The 18,122-nt window shown below is 41.8% G+C and overlaps 1 protein-coding gene and 1 non-coding gene across 2 annotated transcripts in view; one reads left to right on the forward strand and one right to left on the reverse strand.

Moving 5' to 3' along the window:
• The window catches only part of LOC120047679 (LIM domain-containing protein 1), a 37,226-nt gene extending 20,220 nt beyond the window's left edge, over positions 1 to 17,006 (forward strand). The window contains exons 3-8 of the mRNA XM_038993231.1: positions 6,183 to 6,250; positions 6,886 to 6,948; positions 7,943 to 8,073; positions 10,552 to 10,603; positions 14,601 to 14,669; positions 15,600 to 17,006. Coding sequence (XP_038849159.1) covers positions 6,183 to 6,250; positions 6,886 to 6,948; positions 7,943 to 8,073; positions 10,552 to 10,603; positions 14,601 to 14,669; positions 15,600 to 15,743 — 527 coding nt within the window. The 3' untranslated portion in view covers positions 15,744 to 17,006. The remainder of the gene's footprint in view (positions 1 to 6,182; positions 6,251 to 6,885; positions 6,949 to 7,942; positions 8,074 to 10,551; positions 10,604 to 14,600; positions 14,670 to 15,599) is intronic.
• An 831-nt stretch (positions 17,007 to 17,837) lies between these two features.
• Positions 17,838 to 17,910, reverse strand: trnar-acg. Its single transcript has one exon. It is a non-coding gene; the product is annotated as a tRNA-Arg (tRNA).
• Positions 17,911 to 18,122: the final 212 nt, after the last annotated feature.

Raw genomic sequence — 18,122 nt, forward strand, 5'->3', positions numbered from 1 at the left:
CTCGTATTTTCTGCATTATGCAATGATATGGGCAGCGACCAACATACAGAAGTGCGCTGGTTATCAAGAGGCAAAGTATTGACACGTTTTTTAAAAATTGAGAGACAAGCATAAAGTTTTCTTTACTAACCATGATTTTCACTTGTCTGACCGCTTGCATGATGACGAGTTTCTCACACGACTGGCCTATCTAGGTGATGTTTTTTTCTCGCCTGAATGATCTGAATCTAGGATTACAGGGACTCTCCACAATGATATTCAATGTGCAGGACAAAATGGGGGCTATGATTAAGAAGTTGGAGCTCTTTTCTGTCTGCATTAACAAGGACAACACACAGGTCTTTCCATCATTGTATGATTTTTTGTGTGCAAATGAACTCAAGCTTACGGACAATGTCAAATGTGATATAGCTGGGTGCTCAATTACGCAGGTACTTTCCCGAAACGGACGACACAAACAACTGGATTCGTTATCCCTTTCATGCCCTGCCCTCCAGTCCACTTACTGATTTCTGAACAAGAGCCTCATCGAAATTGCAACATGCGGTTCTGAGAAAATTTAATTTAATCAGAAGCCAATGCCAGATTTATGAATAGGGCTGCGCTCAGAGTTTCTTGCCTTGGCAAATCACGCTGTTACGATACTGATGCCCTTTGCAACCACATACCTCTGTGAGAGTGGATTCTCGGGCCCTCACTAGCATGAAAACTAAATACAGGCACAGACTGTGTGTGTAAAATAATTTAAGACTGAGACTCTGTCCAATACAACCTAACATTGCATATGTGCATATGAGTTATGTGCATCCTTTCAAGCACACCCTTCTCATTAACCTGTGGTGAGTTATTCATAATTTTAGATGAACAAATAAGGTTTTATATGTAAGATGACTAAATAAAACAAAATTATTTATTATTATATTATTATTTGTGCCCTGGTCCTGGTCTTTGTCACTTCCCACGAGCGGGGTTGTGACAAAAACTCACGCTCATTCTTATGTTTAATAAATATATTGTATAGTGTGTGTGTGGCAGGCTTACAATGATGGCAAAAACAACATTTGAGAGTGTGCTGACCCTGGTCCTAGAGGGGGTACGCAGCTGGAGGTTGAATGTTTGAAGGGGTACGGGACTATAAAAAGTTTGAGATGAGACTGGAGGTGGGATGGACTAGAGCTTTTGGCTGAGATGAGGCTGGGTTGGACTAGAGCTTTTGGCTGAGATGAGACTGGAGCTGGGTTGGACGAGAGCTTTTGGCTGAGATGAGACTGGAGGTGGGTTGGACTAGAGCTTTTGGCTGAGATGAGACTGGAGGTGGGTTGGACTAGAGCTTTTGGCTGAGATGAGACTGGAGGTGGGTTGGACTAGAGCTTTTGGCTGAGATGAGACTGGAGGTGGGTTGTTTTTTTGTGAGAACAGAGGTGTAATTGTTGCTGTGTCCTGAGCCCAACCAATCCCAACCCACCTTACAACATCAGCCTCTCCAACTAATCTTCTGCCGTTATAGAACACAAGCATGGATTGGATGTGACGTTAGTGTAACGGCTGTCGTCCTCCTCCTCGTCTGAGGAGGAGAAGTTTGAAGGATCGGAGGACCAATGCGCAGCGTGGTAATTGTTCATCTTATTTAATGAAAGTGAACAACTCAAAATACAAAAACAACAAAGTGAAAACCGAAACAGTTCTATCTGGTGCAGACGCACAAAGACTGAAAACACCCACCCACCAAACCCAACAGAAAACAGGATACCTAAATATGGTTCCCAATCAGGGACAACGATTGACAGCTGCCTCTGATTGAGAGCCATATCAGGCCAAACACAGAAAACCAACACAGAAATAGAAAACATAGATTACCCACCCAACTCACGCCCTGACTACACTAAAACAAAGAAAATACAAAATAACTATGGTCAGAACGTGACAGTTAGTGATCTGAAAACTGCTGTGGTTTTATTGCTTGAGGAACCTTGAGGTATTAAATAACGTTTTCACTAGAAAACAGCCCAGGCCTGTGTGTGTTTTCTGTCTCTGAGGCGTTTATTATTTATATTAGGGTGGACATAGTCATCATTCTTCTGGAACTCTGTCATTACTGTCAGTGTAACGATCGTCTATGGTGGTAGAAGGATCGGACCAAAGCGCAGCGTGGTAAGTGTTCATGTCTTTAATATAAATCCAAAACTGAACACAGGAACTAAAACAATAAACGATGATCAAACGAAACAGTACCGTGTGGCGACAAACACTGACACGGAAACAAACACCCACAAACCAAAAGTGAAACCCAGGCTACCTAAGTATGATTCTCAATCAGGGACAACGATAGACAGCTGCCTCTGATTGAGAATCATACCAGGCCGAACACAAAACCCCAACATAGAAAAACACACATAGACTGCCCACCCCAACTCACGCCCTGACCATACTAAATAAAGACAAAACAAAGGAAATAAAGGTCAGAACGTGACAGTACAGTCTTCTTCTGACATTCATTCATCTTATCGTCTCACAAGGCTCTCTTCTCTCTCTCTCTCTCTCTCTCTCTCTCTCTCTCTCTCTCTCTCTCTCCAAAAAGACAGGAATGTGAAGAAGTGTTCATCCCCCATTCCATCCATCACTCTTTTCTTCGTTCCTAAGGGAAATGAAGGGGAAAATAGGGTTATTAAATTATGATTATTCAAGTTTTGCACCTTTTCCTGATGCAGAGATGGGTGTCTTGTTGTTGTAACGATTGCCTTTCTGACCTTGATATTGTCAGTTTATCCCACTGAAGTACAAGGAGGATAGGCATGTCATATGGCACTTATTACAAAGGAATGTTACATTCCATTCAAATCAGTTCAATGTAATTCAATTAAATGTTGTACATGATAAGACCGTTAGTTCCGAGTTTTGTCAGGAAGCTTGGCCAGTTTCATAATGCTACTGCATGCGTAGGTTCAAAGCCTTGATAGAAGTACAGTACAGGATGTCTCATTGTTTGGCTCTATCCATGTCCTTAAGAAGATCAAAACCTTTCAGATGGCTGCTGTGGGCTTTCAGGAGATCTACTGTGATTTAGTGTCTATTATTGTTACCCCTGAGAGGGTCCCATATGGCATTACAAGTTTTTAGGATAATGTGGGTTCTGGGTTTATCGTGGATTTAGAGTTAAAGTACCAGAGAGGAGGAATCAGTGGAAAGTCTTAGGGGTCACTAGGGTCATGTTCAGTAGGGGAGAAAACGTTTTGAAACTCAGGGGAAAAGGGGAGGTACTACCTGAACTTCAGTGTTCTTATTGGCCAAAACTACCTGAAATGTCCAATAAGAACACACATGTCCGTTTTCCATTGCACAAGGTTTCGCTACAGTGTGCCCTAGCTGTTTGTCTGAACTCTGCTGCCCCCTCAATGCCATGTTCAGGTCACCACTGGTATCAAGTGCTCTGCTCTTCTCTCCATCCCAGGCCTGTTGTGTTAAGACCCCCATTTCCTCAGCCAGCCATCTCTGACAATGAGACCTCTGAATAAAACATGTTAGTTCCTAATCGCTTAGTGATTATTTTAGCACCATCGCTCTACTCGCCTTCCGCCATTTTTGATTAGTCTAACGTGTGTAGCTAATAGCTCTGTGGCAGCCAGGAGATGAAGAAGGCTCCCATTCACTAGTGTTAACCCTCCTCTCTCTCTCTCTCCCTCCCTCTCTCCCCGTCCCTCCGTCACCTCCTCCCTGAAAATGTGTGGAATGTTTCCCCTTCCTGTGGGATGGGCTGTAAGAATGGAGGGGGGGGAGAAGAGAAGGGGGTATTTTATGAAGGAGAGGAGGAGAGGGGGATTCAGACAGACAGGATGTGCTCTCGGTGTGTGGAGTGATCTTGGAGAGAACAGACAGAAAGCAGGAAAGAAGAGGGAAAGAAGAAGAGCTAGCGCTGCCTCTGGGCCTGAGGCCTGGGTCTCTCTCACTCTCTCTCTGTCTCTTTCTCTTTGCCACGTGAAGCAAACCATTAGAGAACTCTGTTTTAATCAGTTACGCTCTGTTTAGTCATTGTATTCAATCACACCATTTTCTCCTAATGTGCTAGTGATTGTCTCAGCGAGGTCCCAGGTGTGTTCCCAGTAGTTCCCAGTGTAGCAGAAAGCTGCCCAACCAGGCCAGTCTCTCTCTGAAGCAGATTAAATCAAGAGGCTGCTACAGTAATAGACTCAGTGTTTATTTGAGTTGGTGTCTGGGAATTAGCAAGACTTAATGGATTCTGTCTGACGTTCTGGAGCCTTTGAACGGAAATAAGTTACCACAGCGCTTCTGGGCATTCTTCTGGTGTGATTTAGGGGAGATGTATAGGGCTCATTAGCCTGGTCCCAGATCAGTTTGTGCTGTCAAATATATCTGAGACCAGGCTAGGATTTCATATGGAGTTCACACATCTCTCCGAATACTCCCAGATGTTTCCTGTAGAGGTCGACCGATTAATCGGAATGGCCGATTAATTAGGGCCGATTTCAAGTTTTCATAACAATCGGAAATCGGTATTTTGGGGCGCCGATTTTGCCTATATATATTTTTTTTTTTTCACCTTTATTTCATCTTTATTTAACTAGGCAAGTCAGTTAAGAACACATTCTTATTTTCAATGACAGCCTAGGAACAGTGGGCTAACTGCCTTGTTCAGGGGCAGAATGACAGATTTTTACCTTGTCAGCTCGGGGGATCCAATCTTGCAACCTTACTGTTAACTAGTCCAACGCTCCACCTGCCTCTCATTTAACAAAAGCGCATTGGGAAAAAAGCACAATCGTTGGACAACTGTACCTAACCATAAACACCAATGCCTTTCTTAAAATTAATACACAGAAGTATATATTTTTAAACCTGCATATTTAGCTAAAAGAAATCCAGGTTAGCAGGCAATATTAACCAGGTGAAATTGTGTCATTTCTCTTGCGTTCATTGCACGCAGAGTCAGGGTATATGCAACAGTTTGGGCCGCCTAATTTGCCTGGCTCATTGCGAACTAATTTGCTAGAATTTTACGTAATTATGACATAACATTGAAGGTTGTGCAATGTAACAAGAATATTTCGACTTATGGATGCCATCCGTTAGATAAAATACCGAACGGTTCCGTATTTCACTGAAATAATAAACGTTTTGTTTTCGAAATGATAGTTTCCGGATTCGACCATATTAATGACCAAAGGCTTGTATTTCTGTGTGTTATTATGTTATAATTAAGTCTATGATTTGATAGAGCAGTCTGACTGAGCGATGGTGGGCAGCAGCAGGCTCGTAAGCATTCATTCAAACAGCACTTTCGTGCGTTTTGCCAGCAGCTCTTCGCTGTTTATGACTTCAAGCCTATCAGCCTAATGGCTGGTGTAACCGATGTGAAATGGCTAGCTAGTTAGCGGGGTGCGCGCTAATAGCGTTTCAAACGTCAATCGCTCTGCGACTTGGAGTGGTTGTTCCCCTTGCTCTGCATGAGTAACGCTGCTTCGAGGGTGGCTGTTGTCGATGTGTTCCTGGTTCGAGCCCAGGTAGGGGCGAGGAGAGGGACGGAAGCTATACTGTTACACTGGCAATACTATTTGTATAAGAACATCCAATAGTCAAAGGTATATGAAATACAAATGGTATAGAGAGAAATAGTCCTATAAATACTATATTAACTACAACCTAAAACCTCTTACCTTGGAATATTGAAGTTTCATGTTAAAAGGAACCACCAACTTTCATATGCTCTCATGTTCTGAGCAAGGAACTCAAATGTTAGCTTTTTTACATGGCACATATTGCACTTTTACTTCTCCAACACTTTGTTTTTGCATTATTTAAACCAAATTGAACATGTTTCATTATTTATTTGAGGCTAAATAGATTTTTATTGATGTATTATATTAAGGTAAAATAAGTGTTAATTCAGTATTGTTGTAATTGTCATTATTACAAATACATTTTTTTAAAATCGGCCGATTAATCGGTATCGGCTTTTTTGGTCCTCCAATAATCGGTATCGGCGTTGAAAAATCATAATCGGTCGACCTCTAGTCGCCTGTGTGATCTGCTACAATTTGGTAAAAGTAATGTTTGGTCTAATCATGGTCAGACAGTTTGGTCTCATGGTTGGGCCCAGCCCAAACTGTTGAGTGTTGTTTCAGTTAAGTTTATACTCTAAAAGCCCATCTCTCTGTTCTTCGTCCCAGGCAGAAGGCTACGGGGGAAAGCATTTTACTACGTCGGTGGGAAGGTGTTCTGTGAAGAGGACTTTCTGGTAAGTAGTCCATCTGGATACTGTATCTAGAACCCTGCATAGTTTAGCAGTATGTGAATAGAGTATTATCTATATTTCTGACAGCAGACGTGTCTTCCACTGTGTGCTACCATGACTATATGTGACCGTGACCTCTGGACTCCAGATTATAGTTTAAATTTGATTTCTTCACCTCGTGGCCCAAGTTCAAGTTTCTAAGAGATTCTGGATCAGTTTACTCCTGTAGGGGCATTAGGGAGGGGGTCGGGTAACTGGAGCTAGTACAGTGCACAGTGACACCTTGTATAAAGAAGAACGAGCAGGAGGACCCATGTTTACCTCAGCTGCCCTGTCACAACAACACGCTCCATTACATTACAGTTTGTCCGTTACTAGTCGATTAAATCAGTTGTCCTACTGTCTCTGTGCTGCTAATGAGTCTAACTTATCTCACCTGGTGTTAGAGGACTATTTCTGGACATGGTTGTATTTATCCCTAATTAAACATTAAGTTGATGTGGGAGAATTCCCCCATGTATCATATGAGGTGGACTGGGCTCATATGAGAAGAAGACTAAGAGTCAGTCTAAGATGCCAGCAGTTTCTTATGAGATGATGTAACCTCACTGTCCTCCCCTCTCCTCTGTCTGTTCCAGTATTCTGGATTCCAGCAGTCTGCAGACAAGTGTAACGCATGCGGACATCTGATCATGGATATGGTGAGTGTAAGTGAGTGTAAGTGAGTGTAAGTGAGTGTAAGTGAGTGTGAGTGAGTGTGAGTGAGTGTGAGTGAGTGTGAGTGAGTGAGTGTGAGTGTAAGTGAGTGTGAGTGTAAGTGAGTGTAAGTGAGTGTAAGTGAGTGTAAGTGAGTGTAAGTGAGTAAGTGAGAAAGTGAGTAAGTGAGTAAGTGAGTGAGTGAGTGAGTGAGTGAGTGAGTGAGTGAGTGAGTGAGTGAGTGAGTGAGTGAGTGAGTGCCCTCCATCAGTGTGTTGAGCAGCAGAAACATGGAGTCACTCCTCCCTCAGAGAACTTCCTGTGGGCACATCTGGAGAAAGCTTAGGAGGAAGTGGTGGTTTCAGGACACACACACACACACACACACACACACACACACACACACACACACACACACACACACACACACACACACACACACACACACACACACACACACACTAGGGTAAAACCAGGACACATAGAGAGAATATAAAACCCAAGTTCAGTAGTCATCAGCAGGTGTAGTAACACATGAAGGATTTACCATGACATGGCTTTACACATGTTAACCATACAGAGCTGTAGCAGGGGGGGACAGATCTGTTTTCCTATTATCACTGTCTCTCTCTCCAACACACTGCTTCCCTCAGCTACTAACTCACTGTAAGACAGTCAACTCTATACTCTGTGGATGAGTGATCAGCGATCCACTACTTGTTAGATATGATAAAGCATTGAAATTCTCTCTTTCACTCTCCTTCTCTCGCTCTCTCTATCCCCTTCTCTCTCTGTCCCTCTCTCCGTTGCCCCTTCTCTCTCTCTGTCTCTCTCTCCTTCACCCCTTCTCTCTCTCTCTCTCTCCCTCTCCACCCCTCTCTCTCTCCCTCTCCCCTTCTCTCTTTCTGTCTCTCCATCCACCCTCTCTCTTTCTCTCTCCCCTTCTCTTTCTCTCTCGCTCCCCTCTCTCTTTCTATCTCTCCCCCTCCACCTCTATAGATCCTGCAGGCCCTTGGGAAGTCCTACCACCCTGGCTGTTTCCGTTGTGTCATCTGTAACGACAGTCTGGACGGAGTGCCCTTCACTGTGGACACAGAGAACAAGATTTACTGTGTCAAAGACTACCACAGGTACAACCGTTATGAACACTGCAAAACATAAACATATTCGTTTAACTGGCGCTAACAATACGGCCAGAAGTCATGTTTCTATAACAGAAGTCAGCGGCAGTTCCATTTGGACATAGCAGGATCAGGTTTTTGCCACGTGGAGAGGAAGGGGGAGAGAGATGTTAGGTAGGAAGGGATGAGTCTCCTGTGGAAGAGCAAAGGGAGTAGCAGCATGGGGTCACCTCAGCCAAGCACAACAAACACACTGAATCAGGAATCTGGTCACAATGGAATCCACAGCAGCCGGCCAGGCCAGACCAGGGCAACAGCCCACTATACTGACAGAACCATGGAGAAAGTAAGAGCCATGGGCCTTATGCTAGAGCAATCAGATCTCACTGTACTGAAGCCCAGATGTCTTTTCCCGCCTATTCATGATTAATCGTCACTAGCATTCATTCACTAGCATACTGTTGCTTTGATTAAAGGGATAGTACCCCCAAATTAGTACCCCCAAAATGACACATTGGTTTCCTTAACCTATAGGCAGTCTATGGACAAGGTATGACATCAATCAATGCTCAAACCCTCTTAGGCCTCACTCCCCCCTATGTGAGATATCTACTGCTGCCCTCATCCTCCACATACAACACCTGTTCTGCCAGTCACATTCTGTTACCAAGGTCCCCAAAGCAGACACATCCCTGGGTCGCTCCTCTTTTCAGTTAGCTGCAGCTAGCGAGTGGAACGAGCTGCAACAAACACTCAAACTCGACAGTTTTATCTCAAACTCGTCATTCAAAGACTCAATCATGGACACTCTTACTGACAGTTGTGGCTGCTTTGCGTGATGTATTGTTGTCTCTACCTTCTTGCCCTTTGTGCTGTTGTCTGTGCCCAATAATGTATGTACCATGTTTTATGCTGCTACCATGTTGTGTTGCTACCATGTTGTTGTTATGTTGTGTTGCTACCATGCTGTGTTGTCATGTGTTCCTTCCTTGCTATGTTGTTGTCTTAGGTCTCTCTTTATGTAGTTTTGTGTTGTCTCTCTTGTTGTGATGTGTGTCAAGCCCCCGTCCCCGCAGGAGGCCTTTTGCCTTTTGGTAGGCCTTCATTGTAAATAAGAATTTGTTCTTAACAGACTTGCCTAGTTCAATAAAGGTTAAATAAAAATGTTTTGGTTTAGTTTCCCTGTCACTGCTTCCACATGCTAACATTTTAGCATTCGTTGCGCCAATCCCATTGAAGTCATGAAACCGATATTAGCATTTTTCGTGCATCATGTCCAAATCATCATTTGGCTCCCGAGTGGCACAGCGGTCTAAGGCACTGCATCTCAGTGCTAGAGGCATCACTACAGATCCTGGTTCGATTCCAGGCTGATCACAACCGGCTGTGATTGGGAGTCCCATAAGGCGGCGCACAATTGGCCCAGCGTCGTCCGGGTTTGGCCGGGGTAGGCCGTCATTGTGAATAAGAATTTGTTCTTAACTGACCTGCCCAGTTAAATAAAGGTCAAATAAAAATGTAAAATAAAATTAAAAAAATATTGTGAAGCTTAATATTTACATTTTAGCGACTTACAAGTGAAATTTGGTTTAAGTGCCTTGCTCAAGGTCACATCACCAGATTTTCACCTAGTCAGCTCGGGGATTCGAACCAGCATCCTCAACAAAGTCACTTATAGATGCTTTGAACATGATATGAAAAAAATGCTAATATTGGTCCCATGACTTGAATGGGATTTGTGCCACAAATGCTAAAACGTTAGCATGTGGAAACAGTGCCAAAGAAACTAAACCAAAGCATGGATTGCTGTTATACCTTGTCCATAGACTGCTTACAGGATAAGGAAACTATGTGTATTTTGTAATTTGGCTGAACTATCCCTTTAACGCAATTCAAAGTCAGTGGTGTTACACTGGGCTATTAACACAATAATACTCTTATAAATACTGCACAGAGTGCAGGAAAAACAGGAATTTAATACGGATACCCTATTACGCATATATCTAGGACAAGAAATGTGTGTGGTTTCTCAATCAGACCTAGTCATGCACACTACACTGAGACAGCCTTTGTTTTACAGACTCAGACATTCAGGTGCCAGCCAGCTGCACACGGTGTGTGTGTCTGTGTGTGTGGGGAAAGAATTAATGTATTTTTCTGGATTGGTTGTATCACGTGTGAGGCTGAGCCAGCACATCTGCAGAACTGGAGACTCACCACCTCTCCTTAGCAGTCTCAACGCTCTCATGCACACACACACTGAAGGGGAGAGAGGGGGAAAGAAGGAGAGAAGGGGCAAAGGGGGGACTAGTGAAAGTGTTAGAAGTATTAACCTGAAAAAAGAGTAACAGATACAAGTGCTGTATCTATATCAAGCCTGGTGGTCTTTCTGTAGGGAACCAGTATAAACCAGATGTATATTTTCAGTCTGAAACTGTTATTATTTCTATCAATTGATTTATCTTCGTTGTTCTCTCGTTTTCTCAGGGTCTTGGCCCCCAAATGTGCAGCATGTAACCAGCCCATTCTGCCTTCAGAGGTAAGCTCACTTTGAACACAACATCTTCAAGTAATAGCCTAAGGACTTACATTATATACAACCATAAAATAGGTGTTTTTCTGATCATCTGCATGTCATGTATGACAAAATACCTAATTGATCGGTTGACTAATAGTATAATTAACAGGGCCTGGAATGGTTCCTGTCTGCAAAGTGATTTCAACAGGAAGAACTCCTGTCTGTAGTAATGATGAATGATAATCAAAATGTTCAGGCATATATTATGGTTTACGATGCAAACACTTCCACTCCCATCCCATGTCGATATAGACAGTCACATTGCAACCCCTGACCTGATTCCCTCAGGGTAAAGATTGATAACCAACCCCAGTGTTGAACCTGAGACAGGAGCCAGATGTGAGGAGAGAGTTCCTCTGGCATAGCAAATGATTAAGTGTCCTACTGAGGCAGTAGCAAACATAAAGATTCCTACTGAGGCAGTAGAAAACGATCAAGTATCCGACTGAGGCAGTAGGAAACTATCAAGAATCCTACTGAGGCAGTAGGAAACGATCAAGTATGCTACTATCCTAGGTCAGGCTCTAGTGCAAGAGAAGGAGGAGGAGGAAAGGGTGTGCTGTGTTTTAACATGTTTCATATGAGCAGGTATCCCTTTAAGCAACTGTTTGGATGTATAGGGACTTGAAAGGGATCTCAGGCATGATGATCAGCTTTCCATCTTTAAACATTTGGAACTCGTCTCTGAAGTCTCGCTCTCTCCTGAGCCAAGCAAGCTGCAGTCAGGATTCAGGAAGACGTACATTTTCACAGCTATTTACTCAGTCTAAGGTCTGGGCTGTAACAATAAACCAAACTGATAACAGACCTGGGAACATCTCTTGTTGTAATGGCTGCCAAAGTTACACGCAGGTCAGCAGACACCCCAACATTTTATTTATTTATTTAGTGCTTGATTGAGCTGGCGCAATGGAACCAATTGAATAGTCCCAAAAGAGCAAACCCAGACGATCTGGCACTCCATTCAGGCTCAATCAAACTATCAAAGTATCTGAAAGAGCGCTATTTAAACCAGAGGCCCTACTAGGACACCATCCACTGAGGTGTAGATTCAGGGCTGGGCTTCTATTGGACACCTCTGTGTGTAGGCCTACGTGGGGTGGTTTTGGGAGGGGTGTTGTTTGCCTATTTTAGTGTGTGATTCAGATGCAGGCACTTGAGCCTACGCCTCACTCAGTGCATGACTGTTGCCCTAAACATTATCCCTCCCTCTTAAAAAAATGTCCAAAATTAGAGTTGACTCGACAGGAATGTTGCCCCTCACTGAGGCTGTAAGGGTAGAATTCAGAGCAGGGGGGCAGTTTGTGTTGGACGTGCACGTACGTTGTCATGGAAAAGGCCAGATAAATTCATGCCTGCTAGCAGGTGGTTTGTAGAAGGGACCACAGTGCAGTACAAGGGGGGGGAGTTTAGAATAGCTTTAATTTAATGTGTATAACTGGTTTTAAATGAGTTGATAGATAGCTGAAAATCTTCCATGTACCCTCCTGCTGAGTGTGTCTGGCTGATGTAGAATATAAGAAGTCAGTTAGCTGAATAGTTAATTCTATCATAATGTCAGTTCTGACAAGACTTACTTTATTATCACATAACAATGGAATATAACCACATGTCCATGATGAATAGCTTGTGTGATGATGGTAATAATTGGTGAAAGTCTGATATATATGGAACATTCTAGCTGTAGTACCTGCCCTCTGAAGCTGTAGCAGGCTGAACCCAGACTGTCTGTCAGAAACTGACTGTTGGTTAGCCATATGTTGTGTAGAAACGTGTCCTTTGGCCAACACCAGAATTCTGGACAGTACTGTGAACCTTCACCTGAGAAAACAGCCAGGTGTCAAAGACGCATATGGATGTCTTTGACACCTGGCTGTTTTCTCAGGTGAAGGTGAACACAGTGAACACAGTACTATTCAGAATTCTGGTGTTGGCCAAAGGACACGTTTCTACACAACTACCATCTTGCCAATTTTGGCCTATTTGTAGGCCTATTTCAAATGTTGTTTGTTTGTAAAGGTTGGAAGTAAAAGGACACATATGGATGTCAGGACAAAGCCTAATTAGCTTGCCTGCTGGTTGATATATCTGCAGTAATTAGCTTACTGTACCTGTTAGCAATCATGGCTAACTATAGCTGAAAAAGAATCAGGCTAAATGAAAAAGCAATGGACAGAGGCCTATAACGCAAAGGGATATTTTTATCAATGTATGCTCAGCATGTAAAAACAAATGTACTGTTGGCTATCTAAGGATCTCAACAGTCCTCTCTGAAGGTGGATATCTCAAGTTAGTGGTGGTCAATCTATCATTTGAGTATTGACTTCTGTCATTGTTATGATTATGTCACTGATGGATTCCATCATTTTGGTGTTGTGACATCATAATACATGCTATTAGAGGCATAGAATTACATATAGGTTGTTATCAATAAAACGTCACACACCATTAATTGGATATTTGAGTGATCTAAAATAGAAGTGAATTATACCTTACAAGAATGAGAGGTTTAGGTTAATTTCCCATCCTTTGTGGGCTCTGCTTGTCAAGCAGCAGAAGGGCGCATTTGCCAATGTAAGCCTATTGTTAGCTGATAATGTTTACATTGCAAGCTACCGGTAGAAGCTTTGTACAGTTGGCTAAACATAGTGGTAAGTAGACCTTATGCACTTTTTTCTCCAACCAACCTAGTGAAGTTAGCTAACATTAACCCTTTTCAACAGCTAGCTACATGCCAAATGGATCGGCTACCCTCACGAATCTGAAAATACATGATCAATTGATGTTTACTGATCATGAATGCATGCAGTTACTTGCTGTATAACTCTGATGACAGAGCTAAATGTGGAGTAATCTGAACTGTGTAGTTCTGACTATACTCTTCAAGGTGATGGTATTAAAACCAAATATGTATTACATTTAACAACCCCTTTGTCACGTTCTGACCATAGTTCTTTTGTGTTTTCTTTGTTTTAGTGTTGGTCAGGACGTGAGCTGAGTGGGCATTCTATGTTGTGTGTCTAGTTTTCCGTTTCTATGTTTGGCCTGATATGGTTCTCAATCAGAGGCAGGTGTTAGTCATTGTCTCTGATTGGGAACCATATTTAGGTAGCCTGTTTTGTGTTGGGTTTTGTGGGTGGTTGTTTTCTGTCTTTGTGTCTATGCACCAGATAGGACTGTTTCGTTTTTTTCATGTTTTGTTGTTTTTGTATTTTGTAGTGTTCACGTTGATGGTCTTTATTAAACATGATGAACATTGGCTACGCTGCGCTTTGGTCCTCTCCTTCGTCCACAGAAGAAAACCGTTACACCCTTAAAAACAGCATGTAGTTGTCAATGGTTTTAGTGGAGCTGGGGGCTCCTTGCCCCCCAGCAGGCAAATCGAACGTTCGGCTCCTTATTGTAACGTTTTTTTGATAACGACCTATAGAATCCCATTTGAATAGGATGTCTTTGGTTACAGGACTCTGATTGGCTGATGCATTTCCCACTGTCACCTGCACCTGCAGAAGATGAAAAGTGCTCTGAATTGAATGCACTCTGTTACTGCCAACATCTACTTACGGTTTTGTCCATAAACCAACAAACAAAACAACTTTGCTGATAACTACTGATGAAAAATGTACATACTATGACTGTGATAAGTGGTTGTCTCAGCCATAGAATCATTTAATAGGATCTCTATGGTCTCAACTATCTTAAGATGCACTAACTGTAAATCGCTCTGGATAAGAGAGGCTGCTAAATATCTACATTTTTTATATATCATTTTAAAAGTCCACTGAACAGAGCCACCTGTCACATTTCTCCCACACCTGACATTGGCCGCAGGAAAAAATGTAGAGTTGTCCGGGGCATGCATGCCATGTTTAACTGTTTTAAATGAACCGATCCAGCCTATACTGATAGCTACTCTAGTTCAGTGGACACTGAAAAGGCTGTCTGTTTGTCTCCACAGGGCTCTGATGAAACCATCCGAGTGGTATCCATGGACAAAGACTACCACGTGGAGTGCTATCACTGTGAAGTGGGTAAACATTAAGATACAAATTCCCTTTTCTATTTCCTTGTTGTTTTCCCTATATCCTTGTAGAGACTGGATGTTCTGTGTTGTTGGTGACAAGACTAACTGTTAAAGCTGTCATCTTAGTAAGTATATCCACAAGAAAATGCCTCATTAGATCTCCACATGAATGTGCTTAAATACCAGGGGGTAGATCCTATACCATATGTCAGCCTTCTCATCATATCAAGAACTCCATATTTCAGTCATCATTTAGTCTTTTAAAATAAACGTTAGAGAGATGCTGGAAAGCTATTTACTGCACACAGATCATAGACAAGGTGGTCCCAGTGCTTAATTACAGTCTTGGTACTAATTGCGAGCTAGAAAGAGGAGCTCAAGCACATGTTAATTTGCTTCGCTCGTCAACACTGTCTGATGATTCTCCTCAAGTGCCTCTTCTACTGACTCCCGCCTCAACAGCATTTGATTGACTTATGGAGTTCGGAGAGCACTTGAAAACAAACAACAGTAAGCCGAGTGGAGACGAGAGCTTTTGAGGATCTCTCTCTCTGAATAGCTCCACTGTGGAAGCCAGTTAAACAATTAATAGGAGTGGAAAGAGGACACCCACTGCCCTTCTCATACAGTGTTTAGTCTGCCAAGCCTGCTGGGCAATTCAAGGGGATTTAAGAATCCCTTCATGTTCTTTTGCCTTTGACAAGGTTTTGTTCTACTCACCTTGCTGGCGTAGATAGCTATACCTCTGGAATATAGACAAATATGTATTTTAAACCAGCATTTTGAATGCATATTTTGCAGTTCAGATCCCATAGAATCAGATAGATGTAGATGGAATCACAATCACCTTTTGGGGTAATGTTCAAGTGTTATTAGATTTATTTTATAGGCTTTTCCCTTTTATCTACCTCATCCCTCTGTGTTGGTCTGTAGGACTGTCAAATGGAGCTGAACGACGAGGAGGTGCACCGCTGCTACCCGCTGGACGGCCACCTCCTCTGCCACGCCTGCCACCTGAAGCACATCGAGCCGGGTTGCGCCTCGCCCACCGCTGCCTCCTACCAGCACCAGTTCTAGTTTTAGGATCTAGTGCATGGTGCCACCAGGTGGCCCTCTGAACTAACTGCCAATAACCAACCACAACCAATCTGCCAAAAAAAAGCTGTCTATAATGGTTTGAATGATAATGCGTGCCTTTACTGTACATCTCTGATGTAAGTGAGGTCTCTGTTAGGGTTAATTGTGCGATTGGTTGATTGATTGATTGATTGCGTGTGTGCAAGTGTGCTTGTAAATGAGATAGACCTTTTATTATTTTTTATGGAAAAATCTATTTCTCTATTGAAGACATTGTTTATTAGTTGTAAAGTGTTGAACTTTCATCTGACACGAATGTTAATACTCTGGAAATAACAAACGTTTTATTTTAAATATATATATATATTTAAATACCAATGCCAAAGCACAGTTGTATTTTAATGACTGATACCAAAACAATTAAGCATGGAATTATAACAATACAATTTATAGTCTCAATTAGGTGCATTGTGTGTAAATAAATATGCATTTCATGTGCTTGTGTAAATATCCTGATCTTCATTTTCCCCTTTGTGTGCCACCAATTTCAGTTGCTCAGTTTGAATCAATGTATTTGTAGATACTGATACAGTAGAAATAGTTTGCATAGCTTAATAGAGCAATTGCCCAGTTTTGTTGTATGTCTCTGCGTGTGGGTTATGAAGGTGTGTTTCCATTACATTTTTTACTAGAAATACTTTCATTACTCATTTTAGCTAATATGCAGGCAGTGTCTAGAAAGTCTAAGTTAGCAATTTAATACACATACTGCACATGGTCCTTTATTATTCCATGTCAGTGGGAATCATGTTGTATTAGTATTACATTTCTATTGTTAAATGAACCCTGGATGTTCTGTTCCCAACACTGATACTGGGCTAATATTCCTACTGTCCTCTGTCACACACCACTCATAGAATATACTTTCTATTAGATTATTAACCCAAAAATGGCAGTTATGTCTGGGTCAACAATGTTTCCAAAATCCCTGTACACAATTACCACCTAAGTAAAAAGATAACTAGGTTTATTCTATTCCAATAAAACCCTGAAATCAATATCTATGAACAACCCCTGATAACCCATTTTGGTTTGTAGTGATAAAAAAGTGACTCTAAATGATTAAGTTTCAGTAGGCTTAGTCTATCATATTTCATGATTTATTATATTTATCCTTGTTTAAAAAAAATCCCATTTGTTCAAAGTATATGACGTATGTGAAGTATTCCAGTAGTTTACTGTATTTAAAAATGATTTGAGAGATGTCCATATCAAATATTTAACAAAAATAAATGCATTGTATTAGATTGTCAAATTGTCTGCCTCTTCTTCATGAACAAGTAGCCTGTATACAACAAAAGCTTTTGCACACCTGTGGTAGGTATATCTTTACACAGGTATTTAGGATATTCCAAATAAATGCAGCCTTAAAGGGCCAATCAGCAGTTGCAACGAAAACAAAGCGACTCCCCACCACTGTTTCAGTAAAAAATGGAGGGATTGGGCTGGAGAAATGTAATCCCTCTCATATTCATAGACATAGCCATGGATGCAGAATTTGTTTTTATCCGTGTTTTGAGGCTACACAGTGTTTATTAACATTTACTTTGTTTTTAAAAAGATTGAGTAAAACAAACTTATATGTTTGGTTCTGATGGGGTACGACAGTTGTATAAATTGATTGATTCCCATTGATTCTTGAAGAATATAAATTATATTCTTCAAGGATCAATGGGTACAGAGCATTAATGTATGGATATATCAACTGCTGATTGTCCCTTTGAGGCTATTAGGACACACAAAAACATATAGAATACAAAAGTTTGATCCAATTTAATATGAGCAGTAACGTTAAACCAGACAGCGATGTTTTTTCAACAAATTCGCGGCAGGGCAGAATCAAATATGCAGTAGCCCCTAGGCGAGGAAAAGTTCTGAATCGGAAGATCAGAGTCAGCCAAGAGTCGTACTCAATCAAACAAGTCATGATACCATCGAAACAAAGAATAATGTATTCCTTAATCATGACAACAAACAACCTATAGGTTCATCTTCGGAGAAAAATAACAGAAGATCTAGAGAGAAAAAATGAACCGAGCTAGCCAGGAGTCGAACCTAGAATCTTCTGATCCGTAGTCAGACGCGTTATCCATTGCGCCACTAGCCCACTGAAAATGGCATAGGGATTGTCGGATTATAAAGTTTTCATGATCTGATGTGAGGATTCGTACAGTAATACTACGATTACTAAACTGTAACTTTGATAAAATAATGTATTTGTGTGTGATACATAATAAGTTGCTGCCTATACTTTATCATAGTTTGCAAATTTACTACGATGCTAAATGTCTGGCCCTGGAGGCGAACTCCAGTCCAGCC

The sequence above is a fragment of the Salvelinus namaycush genome, chromosome 5, assembly GCF_016432855.1.
Source record: "Salvelinus namaycush isolate Seneca chromosome 5, SaNama_1.0, whole genome shotgun sequence".
NCBI lineage: Eukaryota > Metazoa > Chordata > Actinopteri > Salmoniformes > Salmonidae > Salvelinus > Salvelinus namaycush.